The sequence below is a fragment of the Plectropomus leopardus genome, chromosome 4 (assembly GCF_008729295.1).
Source record: "Plectropomus leopardus isolate mb chromosome 4, YSFRI_Pleo_2.0, whole genome shotgun sequence".
Taxonomy (NCBI): domain Eukaryota; kingdom Metazoa; phylum Chordata; class Actinopteri; order Perciformes; family Serranidae; genus Plectropomus; species Plectropomus leopardus.
This window is the reverse complement of record NC_056466.1, coordinates 14,543,603-14,564,195: the sequence shown is the minus strand read 5'-3', so window position 1 is coordinate 14,564,195 and position 20,593 is coordinate 14,543,603. Positions and strand designations below refer to the sequence as shown.

The window sequence follows — 20,593 nt, the reverse complement described above, 5'->3', positions numbered from 1 at the left end:
GTATACTCATTTAAACTGCACAAAATGTTTCAGAGAAGTATCTTGACCAGATACTTGAAAAGTTTGAAATACTCCTTAAGGGGGGAAGCAGACTTTCAAAAGTCATTTAGTTTCCAAAGTTTCTTTATAGTCCCTTGACAATAGGTTGCTTTCTCACTATCGGAAGTTGTAGTGTGAAAATATTTTGAGGATGGGGGAGGGGGTAAGGGGATGAGGATTATTGGGCTAATCACAGCAGACTGTCCTGGGAAACAAAAGAGGCAAATGGGTACCAAGAGGAAGTGCTTCCCTTCAGTCTTGGCTGTTTTTGGTTCACACTGGCTCTCTAGCTGTTTGTGTTGCCAAGACACAACTTAACAAAAACCTTGAAATTGACTGTAAGGACTTTAAAAGGAATACCCAACCCCCCAAATGAGTATTTGTGTATCAGTTACTCACTCTGTTACACTGAATTTGTGAATAGTACTCCAGTAAACGATGAATCGCAAAAAGGAGAAAGTTCTTGAAGAATTATAGGAGTCCATGTTTAAAAACAGCAACATGTATTAAAACATCAGCTTACAAGCTCTCACCCAACGTTTGCAGTCTAATCAAGTCTCATTTAACAAGTCATATGCTCAGTACTTTTCAAACAGAAGAAACTGATGTTCGCTCTCGTCAAAGCCAGACTGTTGATAAAAACAATTTTATGTGGCTGACATTAGCTGCTGATCTAACACAGACTTGATCAGTTGTTTTCTTTGTGTGTGTGTGTGTGTGTGTGTGTGTGTGTGTGTGTGTGTGTGTGTGTGTGTGCACGTGCATGCATGTTATTGTGTGACTTTGCTGATCCAAACTAATTCTTTAAAACACCAAAGTCACAAAATACTATAAAAAATCCACCTGTCAAGGCAGTGATATATCAGCCGCTTCAGTGTTCAGTGAGGTAAAATTACGTTTATGTTTTTGTCAATGGAGTCTGGCACTGAAGAGCGCACCAATAAATTCAACTTAAAGTTAATCAGAAACAGCTGTTTGTTTGGGAAAAAGTGTGTGGACGACTGGATAAATGAGACTTGGATTATACTGCACAAGTTGTGTGAGAGTTTTTTAACAGATGGTTTTTGTTTTTTTAAGACTATTTTTCAGGCTTTTTCCCTTTTTTCAAGGGACAACTATAGCTTGAATGGGACAGAGAGCCCGCGGCTGCTGGGCCAAGTAAACGACATAGCCTTTGTGCATGGGGTGCCCGCTCCACCGGATAAACTACAGGGCACCCCTAAACAGACATTTTGATATAGTTTTGCTGTTGTTAAAGAAGGCACCCTATTACTTTATTCATCAAGAACCTTCTTCGTGCCTGGATTCTTCATTCACCAAAGGAATGCATTGAAAACAAAGTCATTTACATGAATAATAACAACCTAGGGTAAGTTAAGGGTAATCTAGGGTTGCTTGCAGTTACTGCAGGTTGCAGTATTAATCACTTATGAACTGCCTTTTTTGTTCTCAGATATCTATTGTTGAGGCTGTTTTTCTCATTTTGGTCTTGTTTGGGGTTTCTTACATCATAGTAAATTATATATAAATTGTTTTTGATAAGTCATTGGTAATTTGTCAGAATGGGCCTTACATGTGAAAAGTGCAACCAGGTTTACTGGATCACTGTCACAATACTTGCATTTTGTTTATTTGAATAGTAGGCCCATGTGTGTTGATGGTGACTCTGTGTACGCAAAGTGATAAAACCAATGTTAAGTTAGACCTAAAATACTTGACAGATTTTGTGTGTGAGGAAGATCTTGTATATTAAAATATTGCCTTTAAAAGAAGAAAAAAGAGAGAAATTAGCTAAATATTTGAAGCCTGCAGAGTGCAGACCTCCTCTGTGCCTTGCAGTGATGTATTTTTTGTCTTGCACCTAAATATTTTTGCCTGGATGTACTTAGACTTGGTCCCTCTTCTGTCTTTGTGCATAGCTCAATACCAAGAAGAGAGGGTGTGTGTGCATGATAGTAAAGACAGATTTAGGGGACATCTGTTCATTAAGGCCTATCACTGTCAGATAAAGCTCAGACAGGCTTAACTCTTGAACACCTGCATTAGTAGTAGTAATATCGTTTGGAGCAAGTTTGCAGCCCTGAAATGTTCACCCATTGCTTTTTATCTAAAGTTATATAATGATTAAATAAAGTGCACCCAACTTTAAAAGGGGTGCAATACACTGATTTTCTATCCTGATATGAAAATAAATGTCATAGATTTTGGATATGACATTCTTTCAGTGTTGTCTTTCCTGGTTTTAAAGCTACATTACAACAAAGTGAACTTACTGGACTGTTGAGCTGTTCTATTATTGTTATTAATAAGTCATTATATCCGCATTACTGATGATTATAATTGATATTTTGTCAAAGCACCAATATCCAACCCTACAATATCATATATCAGTAGCATCGCAATAATGATATTAAGGTATTTTGTCAAAAATATCGGGATATTTAATTTTCTTCATATCGCCCAGCCCAATCATGATTTAAGTTGTGTTATCAATCGTCTTCTTCTTCTTCCCAATACCCAGAGTGCCATTGTCAGTATGCTTCTTTTATATAGTGACAGTTGAAAACCCAAAGACTCTTCATTTACTATCATAAATGAAGAAGAAAAGCTCCAATATCTCGCATTTATGCAGCTGGGACCAGCAAATGTGTGACATTTTTGCTTAAAAATGATTGAAACTAATGATCTAGCTCTAAGTACAACCAAAGCTTTTTTTAATGTGTATCATTTACTGTCTGCTAACATCTTCTCACACCGAGGGCCCACCCAGTATATTATTATAATTAGTAGTAGTAGTAAAATACAAAATGTCGGTGCAGTTTAGCCCAGTAAGTAGAAGGTAGAAGGTAGATTCATTAGATTTATTTCGTTGATGCTACTTTTCAGGCTGCATGAAGCATGAAGCATCTGAGCATGAAGCATCAGAATTCAAGCGTACTTAATAACCATTTCACATTCATCAGGAAGGTGCATCTGACATATTTTTATGCACCTGTCAGAAAGCATGATAGTTCACCATTAACACACTGTCTGCACAAGCCCGTCAGATGCATGTCGTATTAGCACTGCCAGAGCATCTGCCATGGTAAAGATCTGCTGTCCTTAGCCATCTTAGCTCCATCTGTGAGTTGGGTTCTTAATCAGCTGATCTGAGTGTGGCACATGCTCGTACCCATTCTGCCTAAACAATTGGCCACAGAGAGAATGAACTCAGTGGTGCTTCCTTTTTACCCCCCACTGCTACCTTTCATACATGGTTAACCCACTGTGTCACTGTGGACGTCTGACAGAGTCATAGCCGGGGCCTCTCATGTCACTGTGTGGGTCAGTTCACCCATTTGAAGCAGTGAACTGTGGAACGACAATGATGTCACACGGTGTAGTCGTAGCTATGGATACAGACCAAAACCATGTTGCTCTGATCGTGTGCAGGAAGTCTTTTCCTCCTCACCCAGTGTCCGATTCCTGCGCCTGGTCTGTGCGTCTTAACTCTCTTGCTCTTATAGGTACACTGACTGAACACAGGCAGAAGTGCAATATTCTGTACTGTAAATGTGTCAAATGAATTAGTGTTCAGTGTTTACTGTCAGACAAAGACAATAAGAGTGTGTGTTGTACAGTCTGTGCATCTGTACACAGAGACAGAGGCAGCACGTGGCCCTGTTTGCCTTATCATATGGGACATATTCAACAGCTGGTGGGTTAACACAATAAATAGACGCTCAGACTTTATGAGGTTTGTCCACTGAGGAGGACGGGCACAGACCAGCAATGAGAGCACAGCAGCTGTGAAAAGTAACCAAGAACATATATATTCAAATGCCTTTGTACAATTTTGAGATACCTGTACTTTACTTCAGTATTTCAGTACTCCACTAAATTTAAGACGGAAATATTGAACTTATTCCTCCATTATATGTAATGTGATGGCTACAGTTAAGAGTTGCAAATGTTTTTGCATACAACAACACAGAGTAAGTTTAGAAAATGTCATGTATGATTCGTATTAACCTACGGCAATATGTTGCTGCCATGGCAGAAAAATAAAAAGCGATCAGTATCATGTTACAACGTGAAAATGTTATTGTTTTAACAAGATGTTTTCACATTAAAACAAGATATTTCCACATTATGTCATTTAAACTGTAACAAAATACTATTGATTGTGTTAGAACATCTTTCTAGATGGCTATCATGTTATACCACAAAAAGCTTCCTGTTTCAACTAAATAAGCTATCATTTTATGACTAGGGATGATAACAAATGATCAAAGATTGATTAATTGTTATTAAGAACTCAATTTAACATATGAAATTTATCAATTGATAGGCTATGCAATGCTATTAAAGTATATGCAGTATGTTGCTGTGAGCTTTGATTGAGAATAAAAATAAATTTGGCATTATTTTGTGTATACAAAGTTGTTTTAAAAAATAACTATTACTCGATTTATCTATCATTAATTTTACCAATCATTGATTTAAGGAAAGTGCTTACAATTTGCAGCCCTACTTATAACCCTTTCCTTGTCATAAGAATATAAGTTATCACGATGTATGTGAAATTTTTCATGTTATAACAAAACAAATAGTTTGTTACAATAAGAAACGTTTCTTGTTTCAATGTAATAAGTTTGTATGTGGTACTAATGTTTAAAACATCTTGTAGAACAATAAACTTTTTACACTGTGCTATTATACTGATCCATTTTTTTCTGACATGGCAGCAACATGCTTCAGTACTAATCTTCTCAACAGTACATAAAGTGTTAAAATTAGCTGGACCTCAAGCAGCTGCTCAGATCTTTCACTTAAGTACAAGTAGCAATACCACAGTATCAAAAACATAGTACACAAGTAATAGCATACTAATATAGTAAAAGTACCAACAGTAAAAGTACTCATTACGCAGAACAGCTCCTTTTAGAATCATATACAAGTATATGATATCTATTGATTATAGTTGGATCAATGCGTTCATGACATTAAGGTTGCATTTAATTAGGTTAAGACTGATTTCGGGCTCTTAATATACTGCTGGGGAGCATCATCAGAAGTTATTTGTTAATTTATGATTTTTTGTATTAATAATCTGAAATTGCCAAGTGACCATTGCCAAATTAGGTTTGTGGAGTAAAAAAAAGTATAAAATAGCATAAAATAGAAATACCAAAGTAAAGAATAGGTATTTCAATCTACACGATATTATGTAAATAGAGATTATTAGAATTTGCACGATGATAACTTTTTACTTGTAAGTATAGTATGCTGTTAATACTACACTATAATTCTACCTAAGTAAAGGATCCAAGTACCTCTACTACCAATGGAGCACAGACAAACTCTGTCTCTCTCTCTCTCTCTCTCTCACACACACACATTGCACCAGGAGATTAAAAGACATTTCTGTTCAAAGAGCCAAGTCTTGCATGCCTCCCTCTCTGTGCACATACAGTCTTTACAGACTCCTGAAAGGCCCTCAGTGGTTCCTCAGAAATCTTTGCTGTAAATCCTTTTTATCTGCCATCTTTCAGGTCCAAATGTTGGAATTTGGACTAATAATGCGTCCAGCTCTTAACAGCCTCAGCACACTATCCATTCAAGTTAAAATTCATAATTTAAGTCATCTGGCCAGCACTTCACCTGGGCATATTCATTTACGTGTGTACATAGTACCTGTTTGTGCAGGTGTGTGTGTCACTCTGACAGTGCCTTTAACCAAAGGTGTTGCGTGGTAACCTGATATTTGTCGTAGCAACACATGCACGGCCAGCCCTCTCATTTCCTCCCAGCTCTAAGCACACTCTGTCCTCTGAATGCTTGACGGGATGATAGTGTATGTATGGACTCCACATAGACACCACACACCTTTTAGTACACGGAGCAGAGTGGGCCTCCTTCCTGCAGGACAGGTGTTTCCTCTGTGGTGTCCAACCTGATGCCGCCTGCAGCGCTGCCCTTTGAGCCCGTAGTGTCAGTGGCTTACTGCTGCTCTCTGCTCTTCTCCCTGCAGCACAACAAGACAGCTGTGCAGGTTAAAGAAGACATGAAGAAGATGGTCCAGATCCCCATACTGCGACCAAGGACAGAGACAGCCAAACACACCAAGCTGTTTGGAGTGTCCCTGTTTGAGCTACAGGAGAAGGGACTGGTGGAGGACGGTGTGCCTCTGGTGTTGCGGAGGATGGTGGAGCATCTCCGCAAGCATGGTGAGGAAAAACACAACAGAAAAGGAACAGGGCAAAAAAGTACTGTAATGCTTTATCAAGTTCCAAATCTGCTTTTTGATTATGATGAGAGGGAAAATTGAGTGCCTCATTCTGAATTCCCCTGGTGTCATTTTTTGAGGTAAAGAAATAATACCAGTTTGAGAGGTTTTGAGAACGAGTGGCATCACAGATTTGGCCAAATGATACAATATATTGCAAATCTAACATTTTTAAACCTCAGATCTCACAAGTAGCCTGATATATATACAACTCATATACTATAACCACTTCACCAATTGTGTGATATCGTCTAAGTAAATAAACCGTCTCATTTATTCAGTAACAAGAGAAGTCACCAATCCTACCCAAACACAGACAACGAAAAAGGAGAAGTAAATCAAAAAACAAAGTGTTTTTCATAGAATGATAAAGGAGGAGAAACATAAGGCAATTTTAAAGAAAAAAAATGAAAAAATAAAGTGCGATACCAAAGAAAAGAGACCCGATGTACCACTCATGCACAAAACCACAACGCAATACTTACAAGTACCATAGTCCCCACACATTTTTATCAATGAATTTTCCATAATTTTTCCATAGTATTTTTCCCTGTCAAATTCAGCTTAAGAGAGGAACATTCAACTTTAAATTGTTGTATTTGTATTTATTAAATACACATAGAACCCAAAAACGTGGGTTTAAAAGGCATTTATTTTTCAAAACAGTATTTATCATAGCCAGAAACTGTGAAATATCATTACTTATGGTGAAAAGAAGGACATGCATTCTCCCGCAGTCACTCAGGGTGGCTCTAGGAAATATATTTGTATGCGGGGAGGCTCATATATAAAAACAACAACAACAACAAAAAAAACTTAGTAATACCTCAGCCACTCTGATAAATGAAGCACAGTTCCAATGACAATGACTTTAACCTTGATCCATGCAGACTACATGCTCAGTAAGAAGGATTACAATTATGACTGGAATGGTGGCAAAAACCTATCCAAACATTTCAAAGTGTCTCACCCGAAATGCAAGGTATATATAATTTGTTCTTAAAAAGTTTAAACTTAACCTTGGTGTTGACCTACATTATGATATCCTGTAATTCTTTTGTTGGACCACTAGATGTCAGTACAAGGGAGTAGAGCTCCTTCGTCACAGCCACTTAAATTACAGGCCCCTATGTTTGACCTCAGATAGTGACTTAACAGACATCAGTTTAAATGAAATGCTTTGAGATACTGTAATTACTTACTAGTGCTTATTTTTCACTTAATATTAAAGTAGTTTCGAACAGTTGCACCCCCCATGATTTTTCAGTCTCTTCCAATAAAACACTTAAAATGACACCACACTGACTATTCTTTCTGCTCTTTACAGAGCCAGTAGTCTAGCATGTTGATGTGTAGTCCCATTCAGAGCACTGGTAATCTGAATTTGGTAGTCTTGAAAAGCTTGTATTTGGATTAGGGTGATCTGATCCAATGTTGCTTTGAAAAACTACTACGAAAGAAGATGAACTAGCTGATCCTGGATAGCAAAGCTGGGTCATTTTGATCCAGATTAAGTTTTTTAAACAACTTGGCCCTTGAGTTAAAAAAAAACTGTTCATCCATGCTGGTTGGTTAGTGCAAATGGTTTATTTTCTGCCAAATTTTAAACAAGACATGTAGAATAAAGTGATTTGAATGAAACAGCACTATTTTAAGATTAGATTTGGTTAAGTTTTTTTTGTGACAGAAGAAGGTTTGTTTACTTAGAAGAGGTTTTTCCCCCATGATATACCATTGTCAATTTAAAAATCCAACGATTATTTCCGTTTTTACAGTTTCTGGCTGTAATAAATGAAGTCCAAACCAACTGGTGGGTTCGGACTGTATGTGGAGTCATGTTGTAAAATAAAGACCAAATACAGCCATTTAACCCCTTTTTAACTGAAGCAAATTGGCTTTATTTTTTTTTTCAAACATGAAAAGAAGGCAATGAGCAATAAAGAAATGATCCCATATTTAGAAAGAAATTAGTGGAAAAAAAACTACAAGAAAACCTGAAAATTAGTATTCAAACAAACAAACAAACAAATGACCCGGAAAGTACTTAAAATTTATAATTCCCTAACATAACATTAAATATTTAATTATGATCATTTTAAATACAGCTTTTGCCTAGCTTTTTTTGTTTGTTTTTTTCCCGAAACACTTTTCCCTAGTGTTTAAAAATCATTTTCTTAATTCACAAATTTCTTGTAATTTGAGGACCATTTCAAAGTTATTTGACATGCCTCCCTCCTCATAAATAAAGAACAGTCCCTTGGTATGGTCGGAGTTTGCACTTTCTTTTTAGAACTATCCCTGAGGTTTCTGCCTCCGCCATAATACAGTGGAAGTCAATACAATTTTTTCGAGGTGCTTAGAGTACTGAAAACATAATTTAACGAATAAATAAATAATAAAATGAAACCTCTCTATTTAGAAACTATGTCCATTTAGCGCTTGATAATTCACAGAGCACAGTGTCAACTGTCTTCATAGGAACTATTTTCTTTGTCCACAAAGTAGTTCCAGATGACTGCGCACAAACTGTGAGGAATTTTTCAACCGTTAATTTTTTAAACGAGTGACATTTTATATTAAAGACCGAATAAACCCAAATCAAAACATTTAAATTAGTTGATATCAAGTTAGTGTTATCGTTGTATATGGACCAACCGACCCTTTTTTGTTTTAAAAAAAGGTACTATCAGTAAAACACGACTCTCTATTAACATCTAGTAGTAGCCGTGAAGACTACAGCAACACCGGTGTCCACAGCTGAAGGCAATAGCTAGCTAAAAATGACTAACCTTAAATAAAATTTGAGTTACAGACGTGAAGCCGCGGCATTGTAGAGGTAAGGATATTTATCTTCATTTAGTACATTTTCCCATTTCCAACTATTTCCACCGTTTCCATTTCTCCGTTAAAGAAAGACGTTGCCAGTTACGGTAATAACGGCTACTAGTTAGTAGGTTAATGTTAGCAAAATCTCTCGTTAGATAGCTATTCTTTAGCATTGTTCACACGAGCAAGAAGCTAGTGTTAGCAAGTAAAAAGATGTTTGTGGCTGACGTTAGCTACATCGTTTAATACTTACCCAAAAGCAGGCATAATTTGGCATAACTTCAGTATTATTATTGAGAAAGTAATTGGGGCTTGAAACCCCTCAAACGTTCTCACGTTAACGTACAAGGTTAAAAAAGTACAGTGTTTTTACCAGCGGTGGAGAAAGTGTTCAGTTAATGTTATTTTAGGCTACTTAATTAGAAGCACTAATACCACACTGAAACTCTTAAAAAATAAAAGTCCTGCATTGGAAATTTGCTTAAGTAAAAGTGATTATAATCAGGAAAATTGTCTTAAAGTATGAAATGTTAAAGTACCCAATTCAAAAAGATCAAATAAATGAATACATATAAAAACTAACCAAATAAAGAAAATGACTTAGATGTTTATTGAAATAATAGTGTCCAAAATTAAAAAAACAATCCCCCCCAAAAAACTAAAAAATATAGAACAAATTAGAAAAAAATACATATCTTTATTAAAATAATTGTTAAAGTACTCATTTAAGAAAAAATAAAACTAAATAAACTCATAACTTTTCAAAGAAAGGATAAGACTTTTATATTATTAAAATAGTTGCTTAAGTACCCAATTCAGAAAAATAAAAAATACTCAAAAAAACCCCAAAAATGTTAAAAGTTAGTTAACTTGTATTCACTTACTTCAATAAACTGTTGGGAAGTTTAATTTATAACAAAACATCATATCATATATACTCTTTTTGTATTTTTTTAATGCAAAAATCTTAATTTGTAAACCAGTAATTAAAGCTGTCAAATTGATAAAGGAAAAAGTACATATTTCCTTCTGAATTGTAGTGGAGTAAAAGTAAAAAGTGTTATAAAAGAAAAGACTTAAGTACCTGTCTACCTACCTGAAATTTGTACTTAAGTACAGTACTTTAGTAAATGTACTTAGTTACATTCCACCATTGTTTATTACACTCCACAATACAAAAGCGTAGAAGAAATACGCTGTTTGTTACATCATAGTAGGAATAAAATGTCCAACTTATCTAGAGGTCGTATATCTGAATGTTAGTTTTGTATTATGAAGCTACCAGTTGAAACTTTGGCCTGATGATGGTACTAGAGATAGAAAACATGTGCGACATGAAAGATTAAGGGGTCAGATCATGAGATGCAAATCATCCTCTGAAGACAAAAAATATTCATTATCACATTTTATAGTGATGGTCAATTTTCAATTCAGTTTTATTTGTAAAGCCCAATATTACAAATAACAGTTTGCCTCAGAGGGCTTTACAGCATATGATGTTCCTCAGTCCTTGGACTGCCTCCTTATATGGTATAAGGAAAAATTACCCCCCTGGAAAACAATTTAACAGGGAAATAGTCGGAAGGGCAATTGAGGAGGGATCACTCTCCGAGGACAGACAGATATGTAATAGATGTTGTGTGTGTAGCACAGATCAACAGAATAAAATTACAAGATGTTGCCTGTTAGTAGTCATGATAGTTGTTGAGGTTGCTCAGAGCAACATTACAATCCTAAAATGAATATTTGAAAAAAAAGGAACCAGCCAAAGGCTGGTTGTAAAACTGTTAAAGCACTTATGGAAAATATGATAATAAGACCACTTTTAGGGGGCTAGGTTATTAAATTTCACCCCTTGTTAGCAGTCTAATTGAATAGTTGATGGATAGACTGGCTCATATTGAAACTAGTTAATTACAGTATTTCTCTGATTTCCTTCCAGCCTTGCATCAGGAAGGTCTGTTCAGGGTGAATGGTAGCGTGCGTGCTGTGGAGACCCTGAAACAGCGGCTGGAGAGTGGAGAGGATGTGGACCTTCTCTCTGAATCTGATTTGTGTACAGTGGCCAGCTTGCTCAAACGGTACCTCAGGGACCTGCCTGTGGGTCTGGTGAACTCAACAGTCCAACAGGCACTGATACAGTACCACCAAGGTGAGAGAAAGCCATTTCTGTTGTTGCAATCCTTTCTCATGTGCTTATTTTTAACAGTTGTGTGTTTCTGTGTCCTCAAGAAGCAGGTACATTTTTACAGTTTTACACCACCATGTGCTATCTTTTCTAAATGACTTCTCAAATCCACCATGTGATATTTATACCCTCACAAGTTTTGTGAATATTTGGGTCATGACTCTGATTGGATGAGAGGCAAAGCTATCTTTGTGCGCTGAAATGCACTGTTAGCACTGCAGTCATCTGCACCAGGCAGATCATATGAAGGCACTGCAAAGTGTGTGTGTGTGAGTTTGAGAAAGAGAGGGAGTCTATTTTACTAGAGGAGTGATGTACCTCATGTTTTTTGCTAATAATCTTGAAGGGCATAAAAGTTAAAGGGAGTGATTTGGCAGGTGAAAAGTGTGTGTGTGTGTGTGTGTGTGTGTGCGCGCGCGCGCGCTCTCTTCTATCACTGGTTTAATCTGTTTAATGGGAGGGGAGTGCACATTTTGGCAGCAGTATTTGGTTTTCCCGCATAGATCCCATGAATATCTGCCTATTTTTCAGGGCCTGTGGCCAAACACTGCATTAGATAATTGCTCTTTGGTGCAAGTCCATAACTACAGAGTAAAATGATTCTTGTGTACTTTTCCAGTATTTGAAAAATTTAAAAACATCAAAGGTTGCAGACTGATTAGCAGTATGACTGACAGTTCAGAAAACAAAACATGCACATAAATTGACTAATATATTTGCGCAAATTGTCATCCATTTATCAGGTTAACAATGGAAGTAAGGATAGTATGACTTATGTGAGAGTGCGACCTGAAGTAAATAAGTAAACCAAAATACCAATAGGGTTTAAAAGTATGTTTACTTTTGAAGTGTATCATATTGTATTTTTTTGATTATTTGATCAACTGAAAAATATAATCAGTTTATTAATTTATCCAGTAAAAATCTCAAACATTTGATGATTACAGTGTCTTGAATGTGAGGATTTTTGTGTTTGTCAGTTTATTTTTTAAATTGAATGAATACCCTTTAGGGTAAAAATTGGCCGGTTATAGACATGTCATTAAGCTCTGGGAAGCAGTGATGAATATTTGTCATTCATTTTCATTATATGTCCCAAATGATGAACTGGTTAGTTCAGAAATAACTGATAATAAAAATAGCAATTTCTTCTTGCTAATTGGTAGCAGAGTGGCCCACGGCTTCTAATAAAGCCATTAAAAGCTGTCCTATTTTGAGTAAAATTTAGCTGTCAAGGCAAAACAATTTTCTCACATGGGCAGTTCATGCTTTCCAAGGTCCAGATTCTCAGTGTCATCACATAATATCTCACATGAGTGGTTTTCTCGTTCACATATTGTAGTTATAACAGCTTACAGTGCCCTTAGCCAGTTAACTTTTGATATCTGTATAGGACACAACATATAGTCCATATATTTCTGTTAGGCTGCAGCAAATATTAAGAATGCTTTACTTTTGCAGCTGTGTATCCTACCTGTCAGCTATGCATATACAAAGACATGACAGTAACACACTGCTTGACTCATACAATTACATTTGTTAACATGAGACAGTGCATTTATTTAAATACCATTTTGTAATTTTATCTCTATATTAAAGTTAAAAGAAGCCTCATCATACATTATTTTTAGTTAGTCAAAGGTTCTCCACCTGTTGTGTAGTACAAGTTGAGAAGTACATATATAACATAAAATAAAACATGAATATGCTCAGTTTACTGATTTGTTTTGAGATAGTACAATACAGTACAACAACTTTATCCATCTTTGTCATACAAACCCCAAAAGTTACCTCTTAGTTTGTTTATTTATATGTGTGTGTGTGTGTGTGTGTGTGTGTGTGTGTGTGTGTGTAAATTCTGGTTAATGCCGAACAAAATTGTTTATTAATGCCAACATGGTTTCTTATGTATTTCTTTTTACTTTAAATATCTATATATTGTTGTAGAAAAATCAAATAAATGACATTGGTTCTTCCTTTATTGTCAGTGTAATCTCTTTGGCAAAAAAACCCAAAAAACAAAAAATATGTACGGTGTTCAGTTTCTCTCCTTAAAGTCGATAAATTCTGCTCTCTCTTTGTCTCAGTCTTTATGAACAGTGCATGCAATTTTCTTCACTGATTTGGTCCTGTGAATATTTGGCTTCATGTTGGTGTCTTTTGATGGCACCTTCTTTGTTAACGTGGCCTCTACATGTGTGAAATTGCATGAAATGTGTCTTTTTTTCCCATCCCTTAATGTGAGTTTGTCTAATGCACTGACCTGTAAAAACTTGATTAACCTCTAATGATTAATAATCTGCAAGCCTCCACACAAAAACACAAGTGACCATGTACTTAACAAATTTGTGCACACTCACACACACAATCTGAACTTTACTCAGTGGCAACAAGAGCAGTTGTGATCACTGTAAGCCATTATTAGACGTACACACACATTCCCACGTTCATAAACACGCACACACTCACGTAAAAGCACGCACGTTTGCGTCACTCATTCATTCAGGATCAGAAGCTGTTTATCCAACTCTGACCCAATTATGTATCCAGAGTAATAGCATCAACATACTTTAAGGCTCTTTGCTCTAATACTCACATAGTTACCACAACTCAACATTAGATATTACAGAGAGCAAGTGGATGGGGCTATCACTGCCTGCTGGAGACCAGCTGGAAAACTATTAGAATTTGATTATGTTTCACTAAAGATTTTTTAATGTATCATAAGAATGTGGGTAGTATTTGTTGATGAATTGTGGCAGCATATCAAGCATATCAAGAGACTTACCTGCTCCCCCGTCTCCCTGTCTCAAACTCAGACAGAAATCCAATCAAACGATAAAACTAGGCAATGCTGATTGTATGCAAATCAAGACAATGTTACTGCACTACTTATTTGTAGCCCCAAATGTAAGTAGAAATGCATCTTAATGCCCTGTATAGCTGTAATAGCGAGAGTTTGTGAACAGGAGGTGGGCACCATACTGTTTCCTGCACAGTAAACACGGAGACTAAAAAACAGAGACGATACAGCGAAATTGAGCTGATCAACTATAATCCAAGATTCTGTTGCTGACTTGCAAATTGATTGCCTCAAATGTTTTCAGGAACATGTTTTAGCTTACCATTTAACTAATACAAGATTGCCAGTCAGGCCAGTCCACATTACATCACCTACCAGCAGGAGCGTTTATTGGTCTGGTATGGTGCTAAACCTTGTGGTAGCTGTAGGTTTTCTACCTATTGACCAAAAGCAAATGCCGCAGTCCTTTTTCTCTGTTTTTTTTTTCTTTTTTTTCTGGTCATGCAGCACCAATTTCAAAAGTATTCGCTTTCTTCTACTTTAGAGACAGTCTAGTTTTATTTTAAGTGGAATATTTATTAAAGTTTTTCTGAGTGGGAGATACCAGTGACTGAAAGAAATGAAATAAGTATAACTGCAGCCTGTGGCCTGTTCTGATATCTCGTTGTGTCTTGCAGAGTGTGGTGATGATGTCTCTTGGTCAGAAATGAGAGACCTGCTCCAGCAGCTTCCAAACATCCACTACAGTCTCCTCCGCTACCTCTGCCACTTCCTCACGCTTGTGGAGTGCAACCACAAGGAAAACCGTATGACTGCCCTCAACCTCGCCACTGTGTTTGGACCCAGTGTCTTCCAGTGAGTTGAATGTTTTTTTTGGTTTTTTTTCTTAAGGTTTTTTTTAGGCTTTTATTGTCTTTAATGGACAGGACAGTTGAAGTGTGAAAGGGGAGAAAGATAGGGGGCGACATGCAGAAAAGCGTCAAGGCCAGAATCAAACCTGTGGCCGTTGCAGCGAGGATATAACCTCTGTATATGGGGTGGCGCTCTATCAACTGAGCCACAAGGCGCCCCGGGTTGAACCTTTTTTTTTACAAAAAAAAAAAAACGTATGGTCGATGTAATCGAGCTGTCAACATAAACAACCATGAACGAATCTCACCATCACTCCAGCATAATCTCTTTGCTCTTGGCTTAAATTTGTAAACACAAGATTGACAAATTATCAATTATCTGGTGCAGCACAGGACATTCTAGTCATTAATATACCACATCAATCACAAAAGTATAAATGAATAATAATAAATAAATTAAAAACATACAGTATTAATACAATTGTATGACATTATGGTAGCTAAGTAAAAGTACCAGTTTAAGGTTGAAACAAATTGTCTTGATTTCTTCAAAAGTTTATGCGTTAATAACGCATAACACAAATTCATTTTAACGCCACTCTTTTTTTTGTTATTTGCACTGACTGTTGTAAATTTGAATTTACAACCATGTCTGTTTGCATTTACTGTCTATTTGCGCGTGCACACACACACACACACACACACACACACATATGTATATATGTATATAGCAACAGGAAGTAAGCCTTGTAAAGCAATTATCCTTTGATTTACATGAAATTTTCATGGTTTGGTAAACAAATGATGTAGAAGATGGTGTGGAATTTGTGATTCCTCCAGCACCACCTAGTGGCCACTGATAGTGGTGCAACATGTAAAATATCTCACTCCAGGGTCCAAACTCTCTGCATACACGATCTAACTTTCACAGAAATACAGAAATAAACGATCACGTCAGTCGGAGTGCCGCCAGGGAGCTGTGAGGGCCCAATTTTCGGTGCTTGCAGCGTTAATTGTTCTTGTTTTAGCTCTGGTCAAGACAAACTCATTGGGGAAATAATTGGCTCTTGGGCGAAATAATCCACTACATTCGCCAGCTCTTTAGTAGCTTTGTCTGTCTGCCATTTCATGCTGGGCAGGTAGCGTCCAGTCAATAAATCAACGCTAGTTTGTTTGTTTTTTGCTGAAAGCCGCTGCCTCTTGCTGCTGGAAATAAGGTTCATGGGAGTGATAAAAAGCAGAAAAGATGTGGTCTGAAAAACCAAAACAATGAGCTGTAAGAGAGAACAATTTAAGTAAACAGAGAAAGAAATGTAATTTATTGGGTTGAGTACCATTTAATTTCAAAATGCTGAAGGTGTATCTGTCAAAGTGTAAGTGACTCATGTTTTTATCATTCTTAGACTTAAAATACTATTTCCATTTACTGGGTTAAAGTTAACTTAATGTCTCAGACTCTCATTTATTTTAACAATTCATACTGAAGGGCACATGAATGACTTAGTTTGTTCATCAAAGTGTGGAGTCCTGTTGACAGGCCTGCTTTAGTTGTGTTCATATCCTTGAAGAACATTACTGACATTCAGTGTCCATTCAGTCACCTTTCCCCTATTTCTCTTTAGTAAGTCAGATATTAAACATTGGTTTCACATGTCAGATTAGAAGGAAGGATGGAATGATTCCACTATTACAACACACGGTACATATTGAGTAAGATGATGAACTGCAAGCCAAGTTTAACCAATAGACATTGCAGCTGATTTTTGTCAATAATTCCAAGCATTTTTTATTATTATTGTTTTATTTGAAGCAGTACAGATGTCATGGCTCGTATTTCCCAATGGGAGAAAAGCTTTTACTTTGCAGTGCAGCCTGTACTTGGGGAACATTCGTGTAGTTTAATCAAGAAAAAAAAACCAGACAAATGTACACAAAAACAAAAATAAATCTAAAAGTATTAACATAAAAGTTAGATTACATATTAGGCACATGACTGCTGTTAATTCTCTCTAATTTGGTCTCTGTCGCTGACAACATATTTGTCCAACAGGTGGTGCTGTAGCCCATTTAGTGAATATAAAATCATGACAGAGTAAAACTCTGCCAGTGTGCCAGTGATACACACATTCATAGGCACCGTCTATGGGGGCATTGGGTTTTATACCCCCCCAATAATGAAACGCTAATGATAATATTTGGTAGCCTAATGCAGTGTTTGAGACAGTAGCATTGAGCCAGAGGTATTCATTTAGGAGGACCTGTGAGATATAAGGTTTGCAAGAACCAAAGCATAAAGTGGTATGCAGATCAACCCAAACAGGTTTCTACTCTTTATTTTAAGGTCTCATTTAAGCAATACTATACGAGAGGGTGTTAAACAGTGGTATAACAGTGATGCACTTCCGTCTGGAGGATTTTCCACAACAAATAAATACTACACATATAAACATAAACATGCCTTGTCAGATCAGTGTCGCTATAAACAAGATATAAACAGATTAAAATATTTTTTTCATGGACATACTTAGGCGTTACATACCTGCAAACTTAACAGTTAAGTCTATTAGGTAGGTCTAATAAAAAATAATTGAAAAGCAATTAGTTGCCACATGCCCTCCCGAAGATTGCAATTATTTATGATGGTCGTACTTATCATTGAGTTTCAAATCATACTTGTACATTTCAGCCTACAGCTACTGTTCTCCACACTAGTGACTGGTAATGGGTATCCCCCACTAATAAACTGGAGTGTTGAGGCTGGGAAACCCTGTGTGATAAAGAGATCAGGTCTTCCTAGAGGGAATAGAGAAGATGAAACTGAATAGATACTCTCATACTGTACAAGCTGTTCTCTTCATCAGAGGCTGTACGTGTGTGTGTGTGTGTGTGTGTACACTGCAGTTATATAATTAGGCCTACAGTGCACATCTCACACAGCTGTTCAGTAACATCAGACATTTAGGCCTGTCACGGTAATAACTGTATGGTATTTTTGACATCAGGGGTCCGCAAAAATGATTTAATGATTGAGGTCATATCTGTGTGTGTGTGTGTGTGTGTGTGTGTGTGTGTGTGTGTGTGTGTGTGAGAGAGAGAGAGAGAGAGAGAGAGAGAGAGAGACATAGCCCCTGTGTTTTCATGCATGTTTGTTTTCATAAGTATGTCACCAACTATTTAGCCAACATGGTGACAGAATGCACAGCAGCCCCCCCCCCAATTTCTGTCTTTTTTGTCATTTCCTCTCATCTACTCTCTGTGTCAGAGTTTCACTGTGGGGCTCAGGCAGCTCGCACACACGTTTAATTATTTAGGGTATTTTAATATTTATTTTTAACATTCCGTTTCCTAAATCAGAATTTTCTGAAGAATTAAAAGTTGATTGCTGGTGAAGGGAGGTACATGCATTATTATGCTATTATAATATGATGTTAGTCCCATAAAATGACCAGTGGCTTAAAATGACAACAATATTGTTCATTGCAATCATTTCTGGGACAATATGTCATCTACCAAAAGTTATTATCGTGATAGGCCTACAAACATCTTACTCAGTGTGTCAGATTGGTTTGTGAGAGTACTTAAGAAAAAAATGCAGGGGAAGTGCAACAGGTTTATGAAATTGTAAGGAGAGAAGTTAAAGAGATGAGTGAAGACAGGTGAGTGAACAAGTGGTGTGGAGAGAAGCATTGCAGACAGGAAAGCAGGTGGACAGGCGAAAGGGAATCCTGGAACAAAAAGGAAAAATCACGTATTAATATTTAACATAAGGAAAACTATTCTTAAAGATATAAGAGCTTGGCCTGAGCGTGGCTACCAGAGACTTAAACAATGATCTTGCAATGAGCTAGGAGGGCAGCCAGAATAGAAAAGCTCTGTGTGCTGACGAACAGTAGAAGTGATGAAATTATTGCATGAAGGTGTGTTGGGTCAAGGTTGTCCAGAATGAAAACGAGACACACACACATGTAGAGACAAACTGGGGACATGGAAGAAAAGAGGAGTTTGGGAAAACAGGGAAGCACAAGAAAGAGACAAGGGCACAGTAGGGCAGCTGAATTCTTCTTTGTGAATCAATTTGATGGCTAACTTTTCATTTCAGCATCAAAATCACTTGAATAATTTTAATGCTGCAAATTAAAGGAAGCAATTAATTAACAAATTCTAAACTTTACTTTTACTTCTGTTGCTATGTTAAAAACAAATTTATGAAATCCAAACTGTTTGCTTGAATTTTGTTTTGTTTTTTGTCCCCCTTTTTTCCAGTGTGGCTCCTGGTTTTGAAGCAATGAAGGACCAAAATATCTGTAACAAGATCATGGTCAAGCTCATCCAGAACTACAGCAATATATTTGAGACCGCCACAAACGGAGAAGGCTGCGTTGAAGAACTGTCAACCCTTTTTATTGTCAAGGTATTGCATACTCATAAGAACACCAGATGCTAATGTTTATATGAAATAGATCCATCTTGGTGGTCAGCACAATGTAGTGCAGCTGGTAAGACAGCTAACTGTGAGTCACATGTTATGCCCATGCACTTTAAACAGTATGAGGTCCTCCCTGCAACCTCACCCTCTACCCATGCATTGGAGGAGCAATAGTTTATAAATATAGGCTTATATAATTTCAATCTAAAATTGATGTCACTATTGATCTTATATCACAGCTTTCAGGAACAACTCCTCCACAGGTGGCTGTTTAGAGTCTATGGATGGTGATTTATATTTGCTGCTTTGATGGCTGATGTCTTTATTGATTAGCTGGTTTATCTGGTCTGCTGGCTTTCCCAGCAGGGTCTTGCTGCTGCATCTGTAGCTGCCTGAGGAAAATGCGCCTGTAAGAAACAAACCAAGCACAGTGCTGCACACTCTCTATTTTAAAGTCATTTAAGTTTGAAGTAGAAGAATGTTATATTTCTTAAAATCTATGAAGTTGTGTCAGTAGATCTTTGTTATTATATATTTTCAATACTGTTTCTCTTGTTTTATAAGTTACTAATGTATAAAAATGCATAGGTGCAGTCAGGAAAGTTGAGGAGACCCCCCCCCCCCAAAAAAAAATCTTTTTAAATATTTATATTTTTTAACAATTATTTTATATTAGATTTTTTGGTTCTAAAGTTGATAGTTATGAATAGTTTATTAAGCATCAAAAGTAGGAGCACTTTATCCTTAAATTTTGGAATAAAAATATCCACATGATGTGAGTGTCTACGAAATTACAGCCCTGTAAAAACATCAAACTTTTGAGTATTTTCATTCAGAGGGACCTCATGTTAACATAACAGAAAGGGCAGAGCTTTAATCTGTGTTAGTGCAAACAGAGACAAACTAACCACCATAGTTACCTTGACATATTTGATATCCTTGCTATGTAGTATTGACAGTTACTGTTTGTAATCACACTTGCCAGCAAAAATGAAAGAATAGGTCATCCTCAGATTCCCTCTCATTTAGCATTTCACCTTGCCATGTTTGCATTTTTTGTTTGTTTGTTTGTTTTTGGCTGTAATGCCCGCTGCTTATGGTCTGGCAATTGGTTGCTACATTTTTATATAGACCCGACCTCACCTGAGTGTTTTGGGGGTACACAGCCATAAAAGTCCCAAGTACAGAAAAT

General features: G+C 36.8%; 1 protein-coding gene across 1 annotated transcript in view; it reads left to right on the top strand.

Moving 5' to 3' along the window:
• Positions 1–20,593, top strand: part of fam13a (family with sequence similarity 13 member A) — a 69,824-nt gene that overhangs the window by 984 nt on the left and 48,247 nt on the right. Inside the window, exons 2-5 of the mRNA XM_042485050.1 lie at positions 6,053–6,248; positions 11,076–11,285; positions 14,802–14,979; positions 19,239–19,386. Coding sequence (XP_042340984.1) covers positions 6,053–6,248; positions 11,076–11,285; positions 14,802–14,979; positions 19,239–19,386 — 732 coding nt within the window. The remainder of the gene's footprint in view (positions 1–6,052; positions 6,249–11,075; positions 11,286–14,801; positions 14,980–19,238; positions 19,387–20,593) is intronic.